We start from the raw sequence: 22,945 nt of genomic DNA on the forward strand, positions 1-22,945 counted from the left end.
ATACAATTGACTTCTTTCACTTTCCTAAAATTCATCTTAATTGGATCCTTTTTACGACACAATTAAAACCACTTCTTTCACACTCTCTACCAATTACTGGAAGATTGGGATACTTAACATCCCCCTAAAGGCCCAAGCCCCTCTGTGTATATCCAGAAAAACACATAGAAACAAAATCTTAGGAAATCCCAAAGACTTATTACAGCCTTCACCCTGTAACCTGACAATTTAACTTCATATTAGGAATATGAAACAAGAATGGAATAGGGGATGAAAATCACTAAGACCCTCTAAAATTTGGGGATCATGGTTAAAACTTAATACTCAGATTCTTGTAAAGAAAGAGGACTAAAAATTTCAAGTGATTACCTAGATACTAACATTGAAGAAAAGTATAACTCCACCCTCTGTCATGAGCTGAATATTCACCCCCTCATAAGGCATGTCTTAATTTGGCATAGAATTGATGTTCTTAATCATACATCAGACAAAAATCAAACCTCAGCTTTACAATCCCTGAGAGCTGCCCATCTGCCCATGTCTGTACTGGTTTATTACTCTGGATGCAATTCTCTGCACAAAGAAGAACCAGAAGTACAAACATGCATTCAACATAGACAGTGGTAACGTGTAAAAACCTATCATCTAGCCAGATATTTAGACTACAGTCAGGTCTTCATCTTCTAATGTGAAATCAATACCTATGCATGTCTTCTAACACATTGCATAAGATCTTGCACTCTGGCTTATTTGGCACCACTTGTCATATATACATTATAAAATGACCCCAATCCTGTCCCTGTTACAACACTCTTAAGGCCAGATAGGGTCTTCTTCCTTATACCATTGATGTCAAGTCTGGGTTAAAGCATTTAATTGGCACTAAGATTTCAAGCCTAGGGGTTTGCTTTACATTTAGAAATATTTGATAGGCAAATGCTTAACTTAAGTCAGTTAAGTAGAGCTCTTTTAGAAGTTTAATTTTTATATTTCCCATAGGTAAAGACTCTAATATATAAAATGTGTACGTAGACCTACAAAAAGGAAAAACTAGAGAACTCATAGCTTCATTTTAAAAACTTAGTTATGAATCAGAGATTATTAGTTTGTGAATAATAGTAGGAATAAGTTAAATGTGCTTGCTCAGATGACTAGCCTTTGCTATTTGTGAGAAAAGATTTTAAGATTTGTATTTCTCCTTTATAAACACTTAAATAGGCTCAGAATTAGATTTTGGGTGGGTGATAAATCCTTTCCAGCAGATTGAATTATAAAGCCTTTTTCTTTTCATTTCTTGCTTTCAAGTTTTACCTGATTGAGCTAATTAGACTCAGTCTCAGATTATTGTGGGATGTTTACACTTATGATACTTAGATATTTGTAAGACAAAAACAGTTGGCTTTTCATTCCCCATGGAACTGGTCTGTCACATAAATGATATTTTAAAAAAGCACAAGCTAACAGCTGAGAATTATGCTTTATTTGGCAGATTTATTGAAGACTTAAGCCCAGGAGGCAACCTCTCAGATAGCTCTGTAGGACGTTCCAAGAGGTAAGAGAGGAGCCAGGATATATAGGAATTTCACAACCAGAACCAGGTTGTCTGCAACAACAAAAGATTGCCATTAATTAAAGAAAACCAGATGTCTCAATTTAGTGAATTTAGTGCTTTTCTAAGTATATGAAGACATAAGCATATGAAGTCATTAAAATCATTCCTTTGATATGCATCTTAACTATCTAGGCCAGTATCTTTTTTTTTTTTTTAATTTTTGCCATCTTGATTTCCCTTATAGTTCAGAGTTACATGCATCAGTGGCTAATAGCTTCATGGCCACAACATTTTTTTTTCCCCCACTGTACAGCAAGGGAATCAAGATATCCTTATATGTATATATTTTTCCCCCACCCTTTGTTCTGTTGCAATATGGGTAGACATAGTTCTCAATGCTACTCAGAAGGATCTCCTTGTAAATCTATTCTAAGTTGTGTCTGATAACCCCAAGCACCCAATGCCTCCCACTCCCTCCCTCTCCCATCAGGCAGCCACAAGTCTATTTTCCAAGTCCATGATGTTCTTTTCTGAGGAGATGTTCATTTGTGCTGGATATTAGATTCCAGTTATAAGTGATATCATATGCTATTTGTCTTTTTCTTTCTGACTCATTTCACTCAGGATGAGAGTCTCTAGTTCCATCCATGTTGCTGCAAATGGCATTATGTCATTCTTTTTTTATGGCTGAGTCGTATTCCATTGTGTATATACACCACCTCTTCCAAATCCAATCATCTGTCGATGGACATTTGGGTTGTTTCCATGACCTGGCTATTGTGAATAGTGCTGCAATGAACATGCGGGTGCATGTGTCTCTTTTAAGTAGAGTTTTGTCCGGATAGGTGCCCAAGAGTGGGATTGCGGGGTCATATGGAAGTTCTATGTATAGATTTCTAAGGTATCTCCAAACTGTTCTCCATAGTGGCTGTACCAGTTTATATTCCCACCAACAGTGCAGGAGGGTTCCCTTTTCTCCACAGCCCCTCCAGCACTTGTTATTTGTGGATCTATTAATGATGGCCATTCTGACTGGTGTGAGGTGGTATCTCATGGTAGTTTTGATTTGCATTTCTCTAATAATCAGGGATGTTAAGCATTTTTTCATGTGTTTGTTGGCCATCTGTATATCTTCCTTGGAGAACAGTCTATTCAGGTCTTTTGCCCATTTTTCCATTGATTGATTGGCTTTTTTGCTGCTGGGTTGTATAAGTTGCTTATATATTCTAGAGATTAAGCCCTTGTCAGTTGCATCATTTGAAACTATTTTCTCCCATTCTGTAAGTTGTCTTTTTGTTTTCTTTTGGGTTTCCTTTGCTGTGGAAAAGCTTTTCAGTTTGATTAGGTCCCATGGGTTTATTTTTGCTCTTATATCCATTGCTTGGGTGGACTAACCTGAGAAAATATTGATGAGGCTGATGTGAGAGAATGTTTTGCCTATGTTCTCTTCTAGGAGTTTGATGGTGTCTTATCTTACATTTAAGTCTTTAAACCATTTTGAGTTTATTTTTGTGCATGGTGTGAGGGTGTGTTCTAGTTTCATTGCTTTGCATGAAGCTGTCCAGGTTTCCCAGCAATGCTTGCTGAATAGACTTTCTTTTTCCCATTTGATGTTCTTGCCTCCCTTGTCAAAGATTAATTGTCCATAGGTGTCAGGGTTTATTTCTGGGTTCTCTATTCTGTTCCATTGGTCTGTCTGTCTGTTTTGATACCAGTACCACACTCTTTTGATGACTGTGGCTTTGTAGTATTTCTTGAAGTCTGGGAGGGTTATGCCTCCTGCTTGGTTTTTGCTTGTCAGGATTGCTTTGGCGATTCTGGGTCTTTTGTGGTTCCATATAAATGTTTGGATTGTTTGTTCCAGTTCTGTGAAAAATGTCATGGGTAATTTGATAGGGATTGCATTGAATCTGTAGATTGCTTTGGGTAGTATGGCCATTTTTACAATATTGATTTTCCCAATCCAGGAACATGGAATATCTTTCCATTTCTTTACATCTTCTTTGGTTTCTTTGATTAAAGTTTTATAGTTCTCGGCATATAAGTCCTTTACCTCCTTGGTCAGGTGTATTCCGAGGTATTTGATTTTGTGAGGTGCAATTTGAAAAGGTATTGTATTCTTGTATTCCTTTTCTAATATTTCATTACTGGTATACAGAAATGCAACTGACTTCTGAATGTTAATCTTATCTCCTGCTACTTTGCTTAATTCATTGATCAGTTCAAGGAGTTTGAGTCCTTAGGGTTTTCTATGTATAGTATCATGTCGTCTGCGTATAGTGACAGTTTTATCTCTTCCCTTCCTATATGGATGACTTTTATTTCTTTGGTTTGTCTAATTGCTGTGGCTAGGACTTCCAAAACTATGTTGAAGAGCAGTGGTGAGAGTGGGCATCCTTGTCTTGTTCCAGATTTGAATGAGAAGGCTTTCAGTTTTTCCCCATTGAGTATTATATTTGCTGTGGGTTTATCATAAATGACAACATTCATTTTTACTGATATTCCAGACAACATTTTTTATCCACAGGGTCCCATTTCCTTGAATTTTAATAATAACTTCCTTTATTTTATAAAGCTTTCTGTGATGGTATCCTTGAATAACCTGCTAATTATGTCTTTGAGGCCCTTTAGGCTTTCCTAAATTTTATTAATTTTCTTTTTTTTATAAAAGTATATTTGACTTAAAGTGTTGTGTCAATTCCTGCTTTAAAGCAAAGTGACCAAGTCAAACATACATCTATGTGTTTATATATATACATATATGTATAGAAATTACATTTCTCATGCTCTCCTCCATCATGTTCTATCCCAAGAAATTGGATATAATATCTTTTCTGTACAGTAGGGCCTCATTGCTTATCCATTCTACATGTAGTAGTTTGCATCTACCAAGCAAAAGTGACTAGATACAGTCACTGACTTCAGATTGCTTAAATATTAAAATAAGTAGTGTTATGTAATTATTTGTACATAATGTTAAGTAACATTATGAAATAAAGAGACAGATTTATTCAAAACAAAAGCTTAGGGTAATATTATTTAATTATGTTAAAATTAAGAACATTCATTTCCTAAATATATTGAAGAAGATAGAAATAGTTTCCATGCTTAAAACAAACCAATCACTAAATTCTAAAATATTTAAGAAATGTCCATAGGTCATTGAAGTGATCTCAGATTAAATAAACATCAGGGAAGTCAAAATTAAATAACAATGAAATATCATTTCGCATTTAAAAATTAATAAACGGAAACTTCAGTTAAATAGAATCAGGAGACCATAATGGGGACCTTTGCTGCCCTGAAGAGATGGTAAAGCCCAAAAGGAAAAAGAAAGGCTTCTCTTATTTTCTACCAATGAAAAGATTCTACCAATGAAAGCCATGGACTTGACTTACAGTAACCTCCCAAATTCTTTTTCCTCTGTAAAAAAGTGTTCTCCTTCCTATGTTGTTCAGGGACGTGTATGTGACGTGTCATCATTGCAGACCTTGAACTGCAATTCTCTGCTGATCCAAAGTGAAAATATTTGCAACTTGTTTGTTTTAGGTCAACATATTGAAAAGAATAGCAAAAGTTCAGAAGCTTAGTAATGTTAAATTATGCAAAGGTTCTGGGCAGATAAGAGTTTTCTGAACTTCATTTTGGGACATGGTCTGATGTTGGCATCCTTGGGAATGATCTGCTGATATCTAATTAATTTATATTTGCAGATAAATTAGGAGTCTGCAATTTGCTCATGCCATTTGCACAAAATAAATTCTCAGAAATATTCAGAAAAAAGGAATCAATCCAAGTAACTTAGATTTGCTTTTAGTAATGAACAATAGGATCCCTAACATATGTGATTTAATCCAAATTACTTATTTTTTAACTAAAAAGAAATCCCTGGATGAGAGATAAAGTTGTAGCAGCGCTTAATAAATGCTCATGAAATAAAAGAATAAAACAAGACAAATGACATTTTCAATGACGTCAAGATTTGGTTTTAAGTCCTAGAAATAAAAAAAAAAGACATTCTGTAATAAATAAATTAATTCAATTAATAACTTCAGATAGATACATTTATGTATGGAAATTTAGCAAATGATATTAGAATTATGAATTAGTGTAGAAAGAGAGTCCAACACAAGACTTGATTATGTGAGTATTGAAATCTGCATAAAAATAAGAAATTTTTTCCTTTCATTTTGATTTCACAGGGGATAATAATTTTAATAATTCATTGAAAAGAAAATCTGAATCACCAAGGAAACTACCCAAATCGGTAATCGAAAATGCATATTAACATAATCATGAGAAACCATTTCTCACAACATAGGTTTCAAAAGAAAAAAAAAATTGGTCTAAAATGATCTGTGAGAATGTGATGAAAGAAATGTTCTGTTTACATAGCCAATGATAATATAAAATAGTTCCAGCATTCTCACCTGTAATTAGGCATTACTTTTGAAAACCTAGATGTTTCTCTTTGAGGATATTGTTCCTTTCCTACATAGCTCCTAGGTGGGGAATGCAATTAATAAGACGGAGACTAACTTAAAAGTTGAAGTTAGTATATAAAAAGAGTGGTAGATTCCTGGGGTGATGATTCAGAGTTAGGCATGGTGAATATAAGATTAAGAAAGAATATTGAAAAATTTAAATAGCAAGCATTTGTTAGCAACTGACAATCAGTATAAAATATTGAATGAAGACATATAGATACAATGAACATAATATGAATGAAAGAGAAAAATAAGAATAAGTCTAAAAATCTTGGGGCCTCAAATTATACCACGGAGGAAAAAGTAAATAAGTATATAGTATCTGGAGGCAGTGACAACACAATCTAACATACAACACAAATGAACTTTTCCACAGAAAAGAAAACCATGGACTTGCAGAATAGACTCCTGGTTGACTTAATGGAAAAGGGAGGGGATCGGATGGATTGGTAACTTGGTGTTAATAGATGAGGACTTTTGCCTTTGGAATGTATAAGCAATGAGATCCTGCTGTGTAGCACTGGGAACTGTATCTAGTCACTTATGGTGGGGATGATAATGTGAGAAAAAATAATCTGTACATGTATGTGTAACTGGGTCACCATGCTGTACAGTAGAAAATTGACAGAACACTGTAAATCAGGTATAATGGAAAAAAAAATCAGTATATATAAGGAAAAAAGAAAAAACAATCAGTAGTAGAATAAAGAAAAAGTGATCACAAGTGCCAAGTTTTCAATACATCAAAATAATGTGGATTCTCCACCACTGGAAGCTCTAGTCAAATGACTCCAAGTTTGAAAACAATCGAATCATCAGATTGAAACGATTGAATTTTAACAGGATTCTGTTTAGAGTTAAGAAAGCCCAAAGTCCAGTATATCTTTATATTTACCTTATTTTATTTATCCTTTATTTGGCAAATATTTTTATTACTTAACAAATTGTACTTCAACAGAAACTGCATTTTAAATCACTAATTTTTTGAACATAAAGAAATAACATTGTTGCAATGAAAACAATACCATGGCTATTATGATGGTAAGAATATTTTTTAAATTTTTTTGCCAAAAGAATGTTTTATGTTTATATTAACATTCATAAGCCTATTTTTTTTCACTCATACACACATCCATTATTTTTTCAGATTCCTCCCCCACATAGATCATCACAGAATATTGCACAGAGTTCACTGTACTATACAGCAGGTCCCCATTGGCCAGCCATTTCCTGAATCAATACAAAAACAAGACCCCTGTACATGCTACCTATATTCATTTTATTTTATTTTTTTGGGAGGGGTTAATTTTTCTGTGATATTTGACTTACACTGTTCTGTTAATTTCTACTAAAATGTGATTACAACTGCTCATTTGGCACTATACATTTAATACACAAATAGTGTGAAATTATAAAAGATAAAATGACAGTGACTATATAGTCATTAATACATTAATGAAGCAGGAGATAACAGGAGAAAAAATTGGATTTCTTTTATTAATCTAGAAAGTGACCAATGATTGTATTTATCTTAAATATTAAGAAGATTCATACTTTCAAGATATAAAACATTTCATATGTGGCCCAAGAAGAAAAAAGGGAGTGATTCACATATATTACTGTAATTAAAGACAAGGGACTGTGTAACCTGGAGGAATTGCAAATCAAAATCCCAGGTGACTTAGCAAAATTGCCTTATTTAGCTTTTCTCTAGAAATTTAAATGCTTTTAGTTCCTTAGTAAGTAGTTCCATGTCTTCCTAGGAACATCTAGAAGGTAAGTGTGACAGAGATGATCTGTATTTCAAAATATCTCAGTTCCTCTGGAGTCAACGAGACAGACCAATTTCATTCAAAAGCTGTATATTAGAAGTTCTGTCTTTTTGAAATCCCCCACATAGGAAGATAATTTTCCATGTTGACCTGCAACTTGTTTCACATATTTTCTGTAGAAGTAGAGTAATATGTTTCTTGTATTTGATACAGGGCCTTTGTAAATATCAAATTAAATAATATCTGTGACAAAGTTAAGTAAATATAACATGTTATTTACAGCAGTTTAATAAATGATAATTTAAAAAGTATTGAAACACTCTTCAGTGTTGTGCTTTTAATCAGTTATGAGGACTTTATGGACTCTACCTGTGTGTAAATATTTTTGGTTACTAATTGCATAAAAATAAACATACAGCTTAATAACCAACAATGTAATAAAAAAGGCAAAATATATTTAGAAACAATTGCAAGGAAGGAACAGTGGAGTTTACTGAAGATTAACCCCCCACACAAAAAGTAATGAGTCCAGTGAAAGTAATGGTCATCTAATGAATGCACAGCATGAGATAAGTATCCTGATAAAGAATTTATAAAAAAAAATATATAATATTGTATCTTAACACAACTCTATGAGTGGAGAAATGAAACAATCTCGGAGAGGTTAATTAACAGATTGGTGGTTCAGCAAGACTGGAAACTCTTATCTAAGGTTTATCTTATCTAAGGGTCTACAAATATTTGCCTTTTATATAGAATGGAGGTAGAGGCCACACATCTTCTATAAATTTAATATATTCAGAACTTGCTGTCTATAGAATTGAAAAAGTGTGAAGAAAGATGCATGTATGCTGGAACTTGAATAATGTAATTTTAGAAATGTAAAGGATTGTGGAAGAAGGAAGACATCGCAAATAGAAGAAACCCCCAGAAAAGAGACTCAAGCTCAGATACATGTCTTGTAACTCTGGGATCCTGAAGTAAAAATGCACAGAGATTGTACTGGGAGATCAAGAACAGATGGCTTGACACAGAGGCTTTCTGTAATACCTCAAAAACAGGGTCAGCAAGTTGAAATCTTGTTCTGGAAAAAAAAAAAAAAATGAGCCATTGTATGAATTTGGGAAGGGGAGTACACAATCCACTAGTGCTATGGGAAGAACACAAAGTCGTGTGTTGGATGACTATTAGTTTAATCCATAATGTCAGGCAGTACAAATGCAAGTATTCTTTTTCAGAAGCACTAATAATCTTTTTAAGAAATGCATCAGCAGTCATTTCTCTGAGAAGTGGTTTGAAGTTTCTACCAGGAGGCAAGGACATTTTTTTGCACGCCATGTTATGTATAGTGTAGTGCCTACTCTCTCTGTCTGGGTTTGCAAGTGCGAGCATCTAGAGCAGACAGTTGGGCTCAGTGATCACAAGCTGCCTTTGACCAACACCCCCATGCTTCATTTTTCTCTTCCTTTTTCCTTATTCCTCTCAATTTCTCTTCAACTTCAGGACTGTTTCCTTCATCATTCATTGCTTTTCAATATTGTGTTGTTGTGTATCGTATTTACTCAGCCAACATGACTTTATTCCTCTCTTCTGCTCACTCCAGTTCCTTTAATTTCCCTTCCAAACATTAAGTACAAGGATAAAATAAATAAATAAACATTAAAAATAAAATAAAATTTAAAAATAAGTAGATTAATAAATACATACATTAACTGTTTAGCCTCAGTTGTGCTGTATGTTTTTAAAGGTATTGGTAGTAAAAAATGGCTCTTTAGTCCATACCAATGAAGATTTGATGGGAAGTCATGATATTAATAAGACTGAGAAAATTTTTACACCATATATATATTGTGAATACCTTACCATCTATACAAAGATATTATTCTCTCTCTCTCCCCTTCTCTCTCCCACTCTCTCTCTCTCTCTCTCTCTCTCTCTCTCTCTCTCTATATATATATATATATATATATATATATATATATATATATATATATATCACAACTGACTAAGGCTTTGCTTAACCTAAGTTTCATTTGGAGGCGTCTGTGTTGACTGTATTTCGAAGTAAGTGCCATGCCAATCACAAAATGTTTTTCCCTCTAGTTTCCTTCAGTAGGGTAGTAAGGAGAGTTTGTGGCACTGATAGAGAAAAAAGTCAGGTTATACAATATATATAATAAAATAATATTCCTATATCATTCTATGAATATTCTATTAACGTTTAGATTGAAACAATAGGAAACCATGGAAAAATCATAGGACAACATAGGCTTCACCACTGTGCTTACTAACTTTAAATATTTTGTTGCTCTATTGAGAAATAATTTAAAACTACAAATCTCATTGTTGAAAATTCTGAGAGTAATAGAGACTAAGAAGTCTTGATTCATTTTATTGTCCCACACTACTTTTCTTTATGAGGGTCCAAATATTGACTAAGTGAAGACAGGATTTTACTTATGTGTACAGACTATGAAGAGCCAGAGTATTAAAATAAACAAGAGAATGCCCATTGTGGCTCAATGCATTGAAAGCTCCACCTAGTGTCCATGAATCTGCAGGTTCCATCCCTAGCCTCACTTAGTGGGCTGTGGCATAGGCCACAGACGCATCTGGGATCCTGCATTGCTGTGGCTGTGGCATAAGGTTGCAGCTGCAACTCCAATTGGACCTCTAGCCTGGGAAATTCCATATGCCACAGGTATACTGTAAAAAGAAAGAAAAAATTAAAATAAAATACAACAGAGTTTGTTAATGAACACAGGGTTATGAAATAATGCTATTAGCAAAAACTCAGATGGAAAATGAGACCTAACTATAGAGTCAGGTCTTGTCATTTGTTAATAACAGGGACAAGGGCAACAGAGTGCTCAATGGTTACAGCAATCACTTAAGCAATCTCTCCTTTATCAAACTACTCCAAAGAAATTTGATTTGGAGGTTAGGAGATAGAGTGAACTGTAGGATGGCAGCAAATTTTCAGTTTCTCAGGTGATGTCAGCCATATGAATGGGACTGAGGCTTAATAGCACTGTATGGTCCTGATTAGACAAAAAGGTAAACAAGAAGTCAAATACAGGTAAAGAAGTATCTCATCCATTGAGCTCCTTTGGCTAATGTATTGCTTTCATGGCGCTCTTAATCACTTCATTTAAAGACTATTTAATTTTCTAATTAAAACATGAAAGAGTTGTCAATCTTATATATTTTTCTATAACTCAAGAATGAAGTATGTTTGCTTGGAAACTTACTTTGTAGAAAAGAAAAGAAAATGGAAAAAATAAAAACCAGGAGGTGATCTGATGTATCTTAATTCCCTAAATATTTTTACATAGCATTTACATTTCAAAACAGAGTTTTGAAAAAAAAATTAGGCATCTACACATAAAAACATGAGAGAAATCAAAATAGAAAATACATAGTGTTTATATGGGCAGTAATTACACAGACTCAAGTGGGATACATTGAGTTCCTTCTGGGCAGTATATTTCAATCCATAAGCTGACTATGACTCATTAAATCTCTGTTTTTATGAAATTTATATCCTAATGAGGAGAGACAAACAAAAACAAATAAGTTAATATAGTCTCAGATGGCAGAAATAATAAAGAGAAGGAGAAAAAAGAAAGAAAAAAAAGGCAAGGTAATTAACATATTTAGAGAGAGGACATAAATATTTATTAAGTAGAAAAGAGCATTTGAGTAAGAGCTTAAAAGCAGTGAAGAACTTGGTCTAAGGAATAGAGGATGGTCAGAGGGAACTTCCGGTATAAAAACACACAGATTAGGAATCTGATTCAGAAACAAGGAAGTCAATGTGGCTAGGAATGAACTGAGTCAATGAGTGAGCTACAGAGCATCAGGGTAGGGGTGTGATTGGTTCTTGTTTTATAAAAACAAAAGAGAACACACTGTATGATTTATGTCAGCTCAAAAACAGGTAAAACAAAAGCCTGCAAGACAGATATTAAACTATAGGTTGTGTCTGGAGGGTAACTGATTGTGCTCTACTGTGAGGAAATCCTTTGGAAACACGGTCATCACATGACCTGCATTGTCATCACATAGGTTTAGACATGTATGAAATCTTATCCATGGAACATTTAAAATGAATTCATTCCATACATAAATATGTTTCACTTCCATAAGAAGTATATAAAAATATCAACAGTGTAATATTGCCAGTTAATATATAACCATCCCTAATAAAATCAAAATGCACATTTATCAGTTATAGATTGAAAGCAAATATGTATGCCAAAATGTATATGCCATAGACATTTATTTCATTATTTTCTATAAAATATTTTCTATAAATTGTTCTCATATAAAAGCATATGGTATGGAAGTCCCTGGTGACTTAGAATTTAAGGATTTAATAATAATAAAAAACTAAATAAGTAAGTAAAATTTATGGCAGGCCAACTTTTTATAAATATTTAGTAGCATGGAATATTTTAATCATGTATATACCTATCTATATATGCACACACATAAGTACATATATACACACACACACACATCCTATGAGCGAGTTGAGTAGACATTGATTGGTTGAAATAGTTTGAGTGCATTGAAAAAATTCAGTGATCTTTTGGAAAATATGTTCCACACTTATTTGTGTGGATTACATGTTCATTACCATTTGTTTGATTTTACATCTAACAGTGTAGGAACACTTCAAGTGGTTTTAGGCTAATATGATTACTTTTACAAGGTGTTAGTAATAAACAGGTAAAATCATGCATAATAATATTGTTTTTAAATGCACATTTTTAGAAATTTTGGCAGGGCCACATGGATTATTTTTTCCAAAGCCAAGACAAATATGCTAGGTACTCCTCTAAGTTATTTCCAGAGGAGGGAAAGCTTATGGCAAAACAAAGAAAGGAAGACAATGCCCTCATGACTTAAGAGAGAAGAAAGAAAGAAAGAAAGAAAGGAAGAAGGAAGGATGGAAGAAAGAAGGAAAGAAAGAAAGAAAGAAAAGTTGACATGAAAATTAAAAATTAATATATGCTACTGTGTAGCCAAAAATATCCCCTGAAAGAATTTTGCTGGTGAAATAGAAGAGCTGAATTGATATAGACTAGGATAGGCCAAGCTAAAGTTAGAGCCTTATCTCTTCCATCATATTATATTTATTTATTTAAAAAATAATTATATTGTACAAACTATATCCATGGGAATGTTCATACATTACAGTGTGATCTTATTTAGTCTTAACATACATAAAAATATATTTAAAAATTACAGAGTAGAAAATAATGCTTGGAGGAATTAATTGTCTAAATTTGCCAGCTATGATAATCAGTTCCAGGTGTTTGAAGTAAGGTATTGGGTGCTCATTTAGTCTGTTTATCCAGGAAAAAAAATAAAAACCTATACCAGAATATCTCAAGGATACACCTTAATATAAAAGATGCAGTGAGGGCTGTGTATATTAATGAGCAACTACTTCCACTACAATTCAACATTATTAACAATAGACCTAATTTAATGGAATTATTCATGATCAATGTCTTCTCATTACTTGACATGTGACTGATAAAATCCAGGCTCATTTCTACCAGTACATGCTTCCTTCCAAACTTGATAGAAATAATGTTAGAATCATAGTGTGATCTGCAAAGTCCCACATGGGAAAAAAAAGAACAGAAAATCTCATTCACTTCTCAGCAGTTCATGAGTCCTGATAGGATTTAATGTATTTCTGAGGGATAATTTACACCACATATGTCATCTGACTGATTGCCAAATTTATATTTATGATTCTTGAGCAACTTCCTATGTTAGAAAGATGAAACTAATTAGGAATGTTACTATATGCTTTATACAAATCACTCAGGCTAAAAATAAGCTTTACTATCTCTGCTCTACAAATAAAACGTGATGCCCAGAGATATAATTTTCCCGTATGTAGATACTGTATTAGATGTGGTGATTTAGGCTTGAAATCATTGCTATTTCCATAAATGTAATTGCAATCATTTCTCACATACTGTATTCTCCACAGTGAATATATTTATCATGGCATGGGAGAATCAGAGTTTCAACTCTGAATTCATCCTACTGGGAATATTTGATCACAGCCCCACACACATCTTCCTCTTCTGTCTTGTCTTGAGCATCTTCACAGTGGCCTTCATGGGAAACACTGTTATGGTTCTCCTCATCTACCTGGACACCCAGCTCCATATCCCCATGTACTTGTTCCTCAGCCAACTCTCCCTCATGGACCTTATGCTTATCTGTACCACTGTACCCAAGATGGCCTTCAACTACTTGTCTGGAAGGAAGTCCATCTCTTTTGCTGGCTGTGGAACCCAGATGTTCTTATTTGTGTCCCTGCTTGGATCTGAATGTTTCCTGTTGGCTGCAATGGCCTATGACCGGTACATAGCCATTTGCCACCCATTACGGTACTCTGTTCTCATGAGCCAGAAGATCTGCTGTCTCATGGCTGTTCCCTCCTGGATCATTGGCCTTCTTGATGGTGTAATTGTTATTGCTGTTGCATTGTCTTTCCCATATTGTGGTGCTCGGGAAATACCCCATTTTTTCTGTGATGTCCCTGCCCTTCTCACTCTTTCATGCACTAACACATTGCTCTTTGAAAGGTTAATGTTTATTTGCTGTGTAATCATGCTTCTTTTCCCTGTAGCAGTCATCATTGCATCCTACGCTCATGTTATTCTGGCTGTCATTCGCATGAGATCTGGAGAGGGTCGCAGCAGAGCCTTTGCCACCTGTTCCTCCCACCTCATGGTGGTGGGGATGTACTATGGAGCTGCCATGTTCATATATATGCGACCTGTTTCTGATCGTTCCCCGACGGAGGACAGGATGGTGTCAGCCTTCTACACTATCCTCACTCCCATGCTGAATCCCATCATCTACAGTCTCCGCAACAAGGAAGTGTATAGAGCATTCATCAAGGTATTAAGGAAGGGAAAATCTGGAGAGAAAATTGCCTAATAATTTTTTTCCCTATAGTTTTGCTTTATGCTTACATTTATATATTTAACAATTGAATTTAACACCCCAAACATAACCATCTTTACAGCAAGAGATTTTGGGAGTTTCCATTGTGGCTCAGCAGTACTGAATCCCACTTGTAACCACATGGATGCAAGTTTGATCCCTGGCCTCACTCAGTGGGTTAAGGATCAGGCATTGCTGTGAGCTGTAGCGTAAGTTGCAGATGCGGCTCCGATCTGGTTTGCAGAGGCTGTGGTGTAGGCCAGAAACTGTAGCTCTGATTCAGCCCTAGCCTTGGAACTTTCATATGCTGTACATATGGTCTTAAAAGAATATTTTATAGGCAAGCATGTGTTCATTATATTTCTTTTGTTATAGGACATTCAATATATGACTCTTAGTAAATATGTGCTGCAAGAATATGTGCACAATTGTATATTTTATTTCATACAATAACACTTCAGACATTAGAGGCATTTACCTAATATTGCATAATGCCATAATTCAACAGAGCACTGATAAATGTTCTGTGTTTTTGAACATGTAGTAGGTTTACCTTTTGCCAACCAAAACATTCTCCTGATCCCAATTTCATATCTTGGATTGATCATTTTGTTAATTTGAATAACCAAGTTAATTATATACAAGGTTATGAATTTGTTTATAAGATTATTATGAAATTAATACACTTTACCTGCAAAGGGCAGAAAGAAATTAGTTTTACGGTTAAGTTTATTGAGTCTATTAGGTAATGGAAACTTCCCCTCTTCTGGATATTGTAGAACTGGGACCTACTACTTATTTTCTCTCTCTATAGACATTAGCCTTATGCATGGGAAACCAAAATAAGAACATGAATCCACAATGCTTGGATTTTATCCTCAGATATCTCAGTCCTTGTACGGATTTGCACTGTGATTATATTAAAATTTTTCAATTTTATAAATAGAAAAATCTAAGTTTTCCAGCATGATATTTTGTAAAAATTCCGTGTGTGACATTGTGCTAGATTTGTAGTAATGATATTGATATGAAGTATAGCAAAATTTTGGAGATTCCTGTGTATTTATGAGAAAAAAATCAATATGTTTTAATATGAATACTATTAATTTTAAATTTCAATGTGACATACCCACTGTATTAGGTTTCCTTTGCTGCATAACAAAATAAGACAAACTTAGGAAATCTAAATAATATTTATTAAGTCACAATATATATGGGTAGAAGTTATGGCATGGATAAGCTGTGTATTCTGTTTAGGGTATCACAAGGTAGAACTCCAGATTTCTTCTGGGGCTGCAGTTTCATCTGATGATCAGAATCATTTTACAAGCTCATGTAATTGTTGAAATAATGTCTTTGCACCTACATAACTCATATCAGTCTGCTTATTCAAGGTTAGGAAGAGAGTCTCTCTTACCTCAGGAAAGTGGAACTGTAGTTCCCATCATGGCTCAGAGGTTAGAGGTTAGCAAATCCCCACTGCACCCATGAGGGTGTGGTTTCAATCCCTGGCCTTGCTCAGTGGGTTAAGGATCCAGCATTGCTTTGATCTGTGGTGTAGGTTACAGATGTGACTTGGATCCCTAGTTGCTGTGGCTGTGGTGTAGGCTGGCAGCGATAGCTCCAATTGTATCCCTAGCCTGTGAACCTCCACATGCCATAGGTGCCATCTTAAAAAAAAAACCAAAAAAATGGAAAAGGTAAAAATTAAATGTAATATATTCACTATATTAGGTTTACTTTGCTGCAAAAAAGTAACAGGACCTAGGAATTCTAAGTAAAATTATTTATTATGTCACAGTATATATGGGTAGAAATTATGGCATGGATAAGCTGGGTATTCTGCTTACGGTATCATAAGGTAGAAATCCACATTCTTGCTTGAGTTGCTGTTTCACCTGATGATCAGGATCATTTTATGAGCTCATATAGTTTTTGAAATAATTAATTTCTTTGCACCTGAATAACTCACATCAGCCTGCTTATTCAAGGCTAGGAAGTGAGTTTCTCTGACCTCAGCAAAACCAGAAGTCCTCTTTTTAAAATTTTTTAAAAAATCTTTTGCTTTTTTACGGCTGCAGCCATGTCACATGGAGGTGCCCAGACTAGGTATCCAGTCGGAGCTGTAGCTGTCGGCCTATGCCAGAGCCACAGCAACGTGGTGGTATCCAAGACGCATCTGTGACCTACATCACAGCACACAGCAATGACAGATCCTTAAAGCACTGAGGGAAGCCAGTGATCGAACCTACAACCTCATGGCAGAAGTCCTCTTTTAAAGGTCTCTGACAGATTAAGTCAAATCTACTCTGGATAATCTCCCTTAGATTACTTAAAGATGATTGCTTTTGGGTTGTAATGACTTCTGAACAGTCACTTTATTTTGCCTCATGGAATAACTTCATTATAGGAGCAACTCTAGGGAATACAGATCATGGGGAAAATTTCGGATCCTGCTTAACACACTTACTAAGATAACTGATCAATTCTTATCTATAAGAGATATTAAAATACAATTTCAATAACCTTTCTGTCAGTAATGTGAGAAACATCTGTAACTTCCTAATAATTACTGAATTATTTCATCTTTTAGAAAATATTTCATATACGCTGAGGTTGAGGTGTTTGTGATGAGGGTGGATATCTAAAATTAGGAATGTACCAGGTTTGAACCTGATAAAGAATTCAAAATAATCATCTTAAAGAAAACCACTGACATAAAAGAAACATAGTAAAGACAACAAAATAAAATTAGGAAAACAATACATGGATAAAGTTTTATGTCTTTGTTTTTGTTCCACAAAGACATTTAACTTAAATGCACAAGAAAACACAAATTCTAGAGCTGAATTATATAACAACTGAGGCAGAAACTTAATAGAGAACTTCTGTAGCAGATATGGTCAAGTAGAAGAAGGAATTACTGAGCTCAAAGAGAGATGATTTAAAATCATTCAGTCACAGGAACAGCAATAAAGTGAGTGAAAGAGAATGAAGAAACCCTATGTGACTTAGACATATCATTGACTATTCTGAGAATCATAAAAGGAGCAAAGAAAGAGAAAAGACAAATCCTTATTTAATGAGGTCATGAGAATCTGCCTCCATAGCACAGTAGGCAGCACTTTAATCTCATAAAGAGGTCATGAGAAAAGATGTCCCATATCTTAAGAGAGACATGAATAATAGATTCATGAAGTCCAATGAAATCCAAAATAGCTCATCAGCAAGAGATGTTCACATAGACACATTAGACTCAATTTGTCTAAAGTTAAAAGCAAAGAGATTTTCCTGAATATTGCAAAAGAAAAGTAACATCACATCAAATGATGCCTCCATAAGGCTATCAGTGGAGGTCTAGCAAGAAGAACCTGGCAAGCTAGGAGAGCAAGAGATAATATTTTAAAAGTACCGAAAGAGGAGTTCCCATCGTGGCGCAGTGGTTAACGAATCCGACTAGGAACCATGAGGTTGAGGGTTCGGTCCCTGCCCTTGCTCAGTGGGTTAACCATCCGGCGTTGCCGTGAGCTGTGGTGTAGGTTGCAGACGCGGCTCGGATCCAGCCTTGCTGTGGCTCTGGCGTAGGCCGGTGGCTGCAGCTCTGATTCGACCCCTAACCTGGGAACCTCCATATGCCGCGAGAGCGGCCCAAGAAATAGCAAAAAGACAAAAAATAAAAAAATAAAAATAAAAAAAAAATAAATAAAAGTACCGAAAGAAGGAGAAAGAAAGCCCCTGCCAACCAAGAATACTAGCTGAAGCTCTATCTCAAAAAATGAAGGAGAAATATTTTTCCAAACACATAAAAGCTGAGAGAATTTAACACCACTGACCTGACTTACAGGAAATGCTAAAGGGTGTTTTAAAAATGGATACAAAAGCTTGTTAAATAGAAACCTGAACACATGAAAGTATGAAACCTACTGGTAAGGACAGTATATAGTCAAATTTAGGATACTAATACTGTAATGATGGTGCATATAAATTGTTTTAGGACAGGTATGAAAGTTAAACACAAATTTATTCAAAAGAGCTATCATCAATAGTCAACAATTTAACAATGTTTGGCTATTAGAAAATGTTTGAAATAGTGACATTAATAGCCTAAAATATTAAGAGGGGAAAAATTATAATATTTTATGCAATTAATTTTCTTAGTTTAAAATAGATTGTTTTAGTATAGATGATTTATGTATGCATCATGGTAATCATTAAAAAACATAATAAATATATACATATTTATAATGTAAATATATACATTTATAACACATACATATTTATATGTGCATATGCATATCAGTGTCTGATACATATATACATATTTATCTATTTTATATAGATAAATATGAATAAGATTAAGGAATTAAAGCATTCATCAAAAAACTTCATAAAATCACAAAGACAGCAAGAGAGTCAGAAAGGAAACAAGGGAAACAAAAACAGTCAGGGAAAAATTAAAAAATAAGCATTTTCATATCGATAATTACTTTAAACATAATAGATTATATTATCCAATTAATAAGTATAGAAAAAGACTGAATGGAAAAAAAAAAAAAAAGAGTTCCCGCTGTGCAACAGTGGGTTAAGAATCCAAATGCTGCAGCAGCTTGGGTCAATGTGTAGTCGCAGGTTTGATCCCCGGCCTGGTGCAGTGGTTTAAGGATGCAGCATATTTACAGTTGTGGCATAGTGTGCACCTATAGCTCTGTTTCAATCCCTGACCCCAGAAAATTCATGTTGCACAGGTGTTTCCATTAAAAAAAAGAAAAAAAAAAGATTAAACTACATGTGGCCTAAAATAAAAGACTTATTTAGCTTTAAGGGCATACATTTGCTGAAAATGAAGGATTAGAAAAAGATAACCCATATAAATATAAAGAAAATAGAGCAACAGTAGCAATATGTAATATCAGACAAAATTGACTCTAAGTTAAAAAATGTCACAATGGACATAAATTAATTATTTAATGATAGACATATCAATTCATAAACAGGATATAATAATGGTAAATATATATGTAACAAGCATCATAACACAGAAATATATAAGGCAAATATGTCTAAAGGAAAGATAGAGAGTAGAGATAACAATCCACTCTGACCATAAGATTGGTCATTTAGACAGAAAATCAGCTAAGGAACAGCAGACATGAACAAAGCTATACATGAAATGGACCTAAAAGACGTGCAAAACATTCCATCCAACAGCAGATGGACAAAACTGCAAGCTAAATCATAGGTTAGGTCACAAAATAAGTCTTATGAAATATAAGGAGACTGAAAAAAATATATATTTCAAACTACAATGTTATAAAACTAGAAATAACAAACAGAAGGAAAATAGAAAAAAAAAATCACCAACATAAATCACATACTTCTGCACTAGCAATGATTCAAGAGGAAATCAGTAAGAAAATTTAAAATGTTGAGACAAACTAAAATGGAAACATGGCACACCAAAACTTATGGGATACAGTGAAAACAGTTCTAAGAGGGGAGTTTATCATGATAAATGCCTGCATTAAGAAAGAAAGGATTGTAAATTATCTACCTCACTTTATGCCTCAAGGGACTTGCAAAAGAAGGAAAACCAAAGCCAAAATTAGAAGAAATAAATACAAGCATTTGACCAGAAATAAAAAAATGGAAAATTAAAAAACACAATACATTATCAACAAAATAAATTATTTTCAAAATGTAGATCTTTAGCTAGATTAATAAAGAAAGAGTAGAACCATAATAAAATTAAAGTGAAATAGGAAATTTTGTAGCTGATGAAATTTAAATGGTCATGAGGTATCTATGAACATTTACATTCCAATAAAATGGAATTACATTTTATTAATGTGATGTAAACAATTATATTCAATTAATATAGTGTAAAAAATTACAATTACCTACAAGAGATGAGTTTTCTCAGAAAACTCAATGTAGAATTTCCACGTAACACAGCAATTCTACTCATGGGCATATATCCAAACAAAACTTTCATTCATAAACATACATACACCCCCTATGTTCATTGCAGGACAATTAACAGTGGCCAAGACATGGTGGCAGTCTAGATGTCCATCAAAGACTGATGTATAATGGAATACTTGTCAGCCAAAAAGGGACAAAATAATGCATTGAAGCAACATGGAGGCATCTAGAGATTCTCATACTGGAGTTCCCACTGTGGCACAGTGGAAACAAATCCAAGTAGGAGACATTAGTTTACAGGTTCGACCCCTGGCCTTGCTTAATGGGTTAAGGTTCTGGCATTGCCACGAGCTGTGGTGTAGGTCAGAGACTTGGCTCGGATATGGCGTTGCTGTGGCTGTGGTTTAGGCCAGCAGATGTAGCTCCAAATACACCACTAGCCTGGGAACCTCCTTAGGCTGTGGGTGTGGCACTAACAAAAACAAAAAGAAAAAAGATTCTTATACTAAGTGAAATAAGTCAAATAAATCCAAAAGAGAGGAGTGCATACCATGTGACGTCACTTAAATACAGAATCTAAAATATGGCACAAATGATCCTATCTACAAAACAGAAACCAAATAACAGACATAGAGAATGGACTTGAGGTTGCCAGGAGTAGGGAGCAGGATGGATGGGGACTTTGGTGATGGTTGGTACAAACTATTACATTGGAGTGGATGGACAGATGGGGTCCTGCAGTACAGCACAGGGATCTATCCAATCTCTTGGGATAGAACATGATGGAGGATAGTATGAGAAAACGGATGCATATATGTATGACTGGGTTACTGTGCTCTACAACAGAAAGTGACACAAACTGTAAATCGAGCATACTCTAAAAAACAACCCAAAAACTCCTACAGGTGAAAGCTCAGGAATGGATACCATCACTGGTAAATTCTATCAAACATTTAATGATAATTTAACATGAATCCTTTTCAAAATCTTCTAAAAATGTGAAAAGCAAGAAATGCTTTCAAATGCATTTCATGATGCTAGCATTACTGTGATGCAAAAGTCAGGCAAGGACTATAAAAAGTATATATATATATATATATATATTTATTTATTTATTTATTTATTTATTTATTTATTTATACCAATATTCTTTATGAGCCTAAATGAAAAATTTCTCAAAATATACTAACAAAATGAATTCAACAATACTTTAAATAATCATAAACCATGGTCAAGTGGGATTTATCTCTGGGAGTCGAGCATAGTTAAACATATGCCAATCAAATGATAAGCCACATTAACAGAAAGGATAAAGTATATATGATCATCTCAATGGATGCAGAGAAAACATCTGACAAAATTCAACATCCTTTTATGATAATAACTCTCAGTAAACTAGGTATGGAATGAATGTACCTCAACATATTAAAGACCATATGCAAGACACATAGCTAAATCATACTCAATTATTACTACTAAATATATATTGTCTGACAAGAGCTGATCTAGGCATTGAGGTTCTAGAGGTCTTATTCAATATAAGCTTTATTTGCCCAGTAAATTGTTTTATAAAATTTACATAAATAATTCACAAAGTATTCACTATTTTTTTATATAAGTATATATATATATAACAAATTATACATATTTATAAAACATTGATATAATTATATATCAACTAATTACTGCCAATATATATGATAAAACTCTGAATATCACTTAACATTTAGATGAAATGAGTACTTCATAAATGGAATGATTTCTAACATATTTTAAATGAAATAAATACTCCAAAATGTATTTTTAAGCATAAAGTATCAGAATTCACAGAATAAGTAGTATGCATCTTATATCACCATGGTTGTTAATTTATAACACAAAATAAATAAGATTGTAACATTTTATTAAAAATCAGAAATGTTAAAAAAAAAGCATGTCTATCTATATTTTCTCATCTATTTAAGAAAACATGTGGATGCACATTAACTACTAAATATTGTTTTCACCCATTTTTTTCTGTCTTTTTGTCTTTTAGGAACATAGCCACGGCATATAGAGGTTCCCAGGCTAGGGGTCCAATCAGAGCTGTAGCCACCAACCTATGCCACAGCCACAGCAATGCCAGATCCAAGTCGAGTCTGAGACTCACACTACAGCTCACAACAATGCTGGATACTTAACCCACTGAGCATGGCCATGGATCAAACCAGCATCCTCATGGATGCTGG

The 22,945-nt window shown here is 34.2% G+C and overlaps 1 protein-coding gene across 1 annotated transcript; it reads left to right on the top strand.

Moving 5' to 3' along the window:
• The first annotated feature begins 13,841 nt into the window (after window positions 1-13,841).
• Window positions 13,842-14,789, top strand: LOC125124555 (olfactory receptor 2M3-like). The gene has a single exon (XM_047774629.1). It carries the CDS (start codon window positions 13,842-13,844, stop codon window positions 14,787-14,789), a length of 948 nt encoding a protein of 315 aa, XP_047630585.1.
• Window positions 14,790-22,945: the final 8,156 nt, after the last annotated feature.

This window comes from Phacochoerus africanus, chromosome 4, assembly GCF_016906955.1.
Source record: "Phacochoerus africanus isolate WHEZ1 chromosome 4, ROS_Pafr_v1, whole genome shotgun sequence".
Taxonomy (NCBI): domain Eukaryota; kingdom Metazoa; phylum Chordata; class Mammalia; order Artiodactyla; family Suidae; genus Phacochoerus; species Phacochoerus africanus.

Excerpts from the sequence above, each read along its gene's own strand:
- LOC125124555 (XM_047774629.1), top strand. The coding sequence starts at position 13,842 with ATGGCATGGGAGAATCAGAGTTTCAACTCTGAATTCATCCTACTGGGA.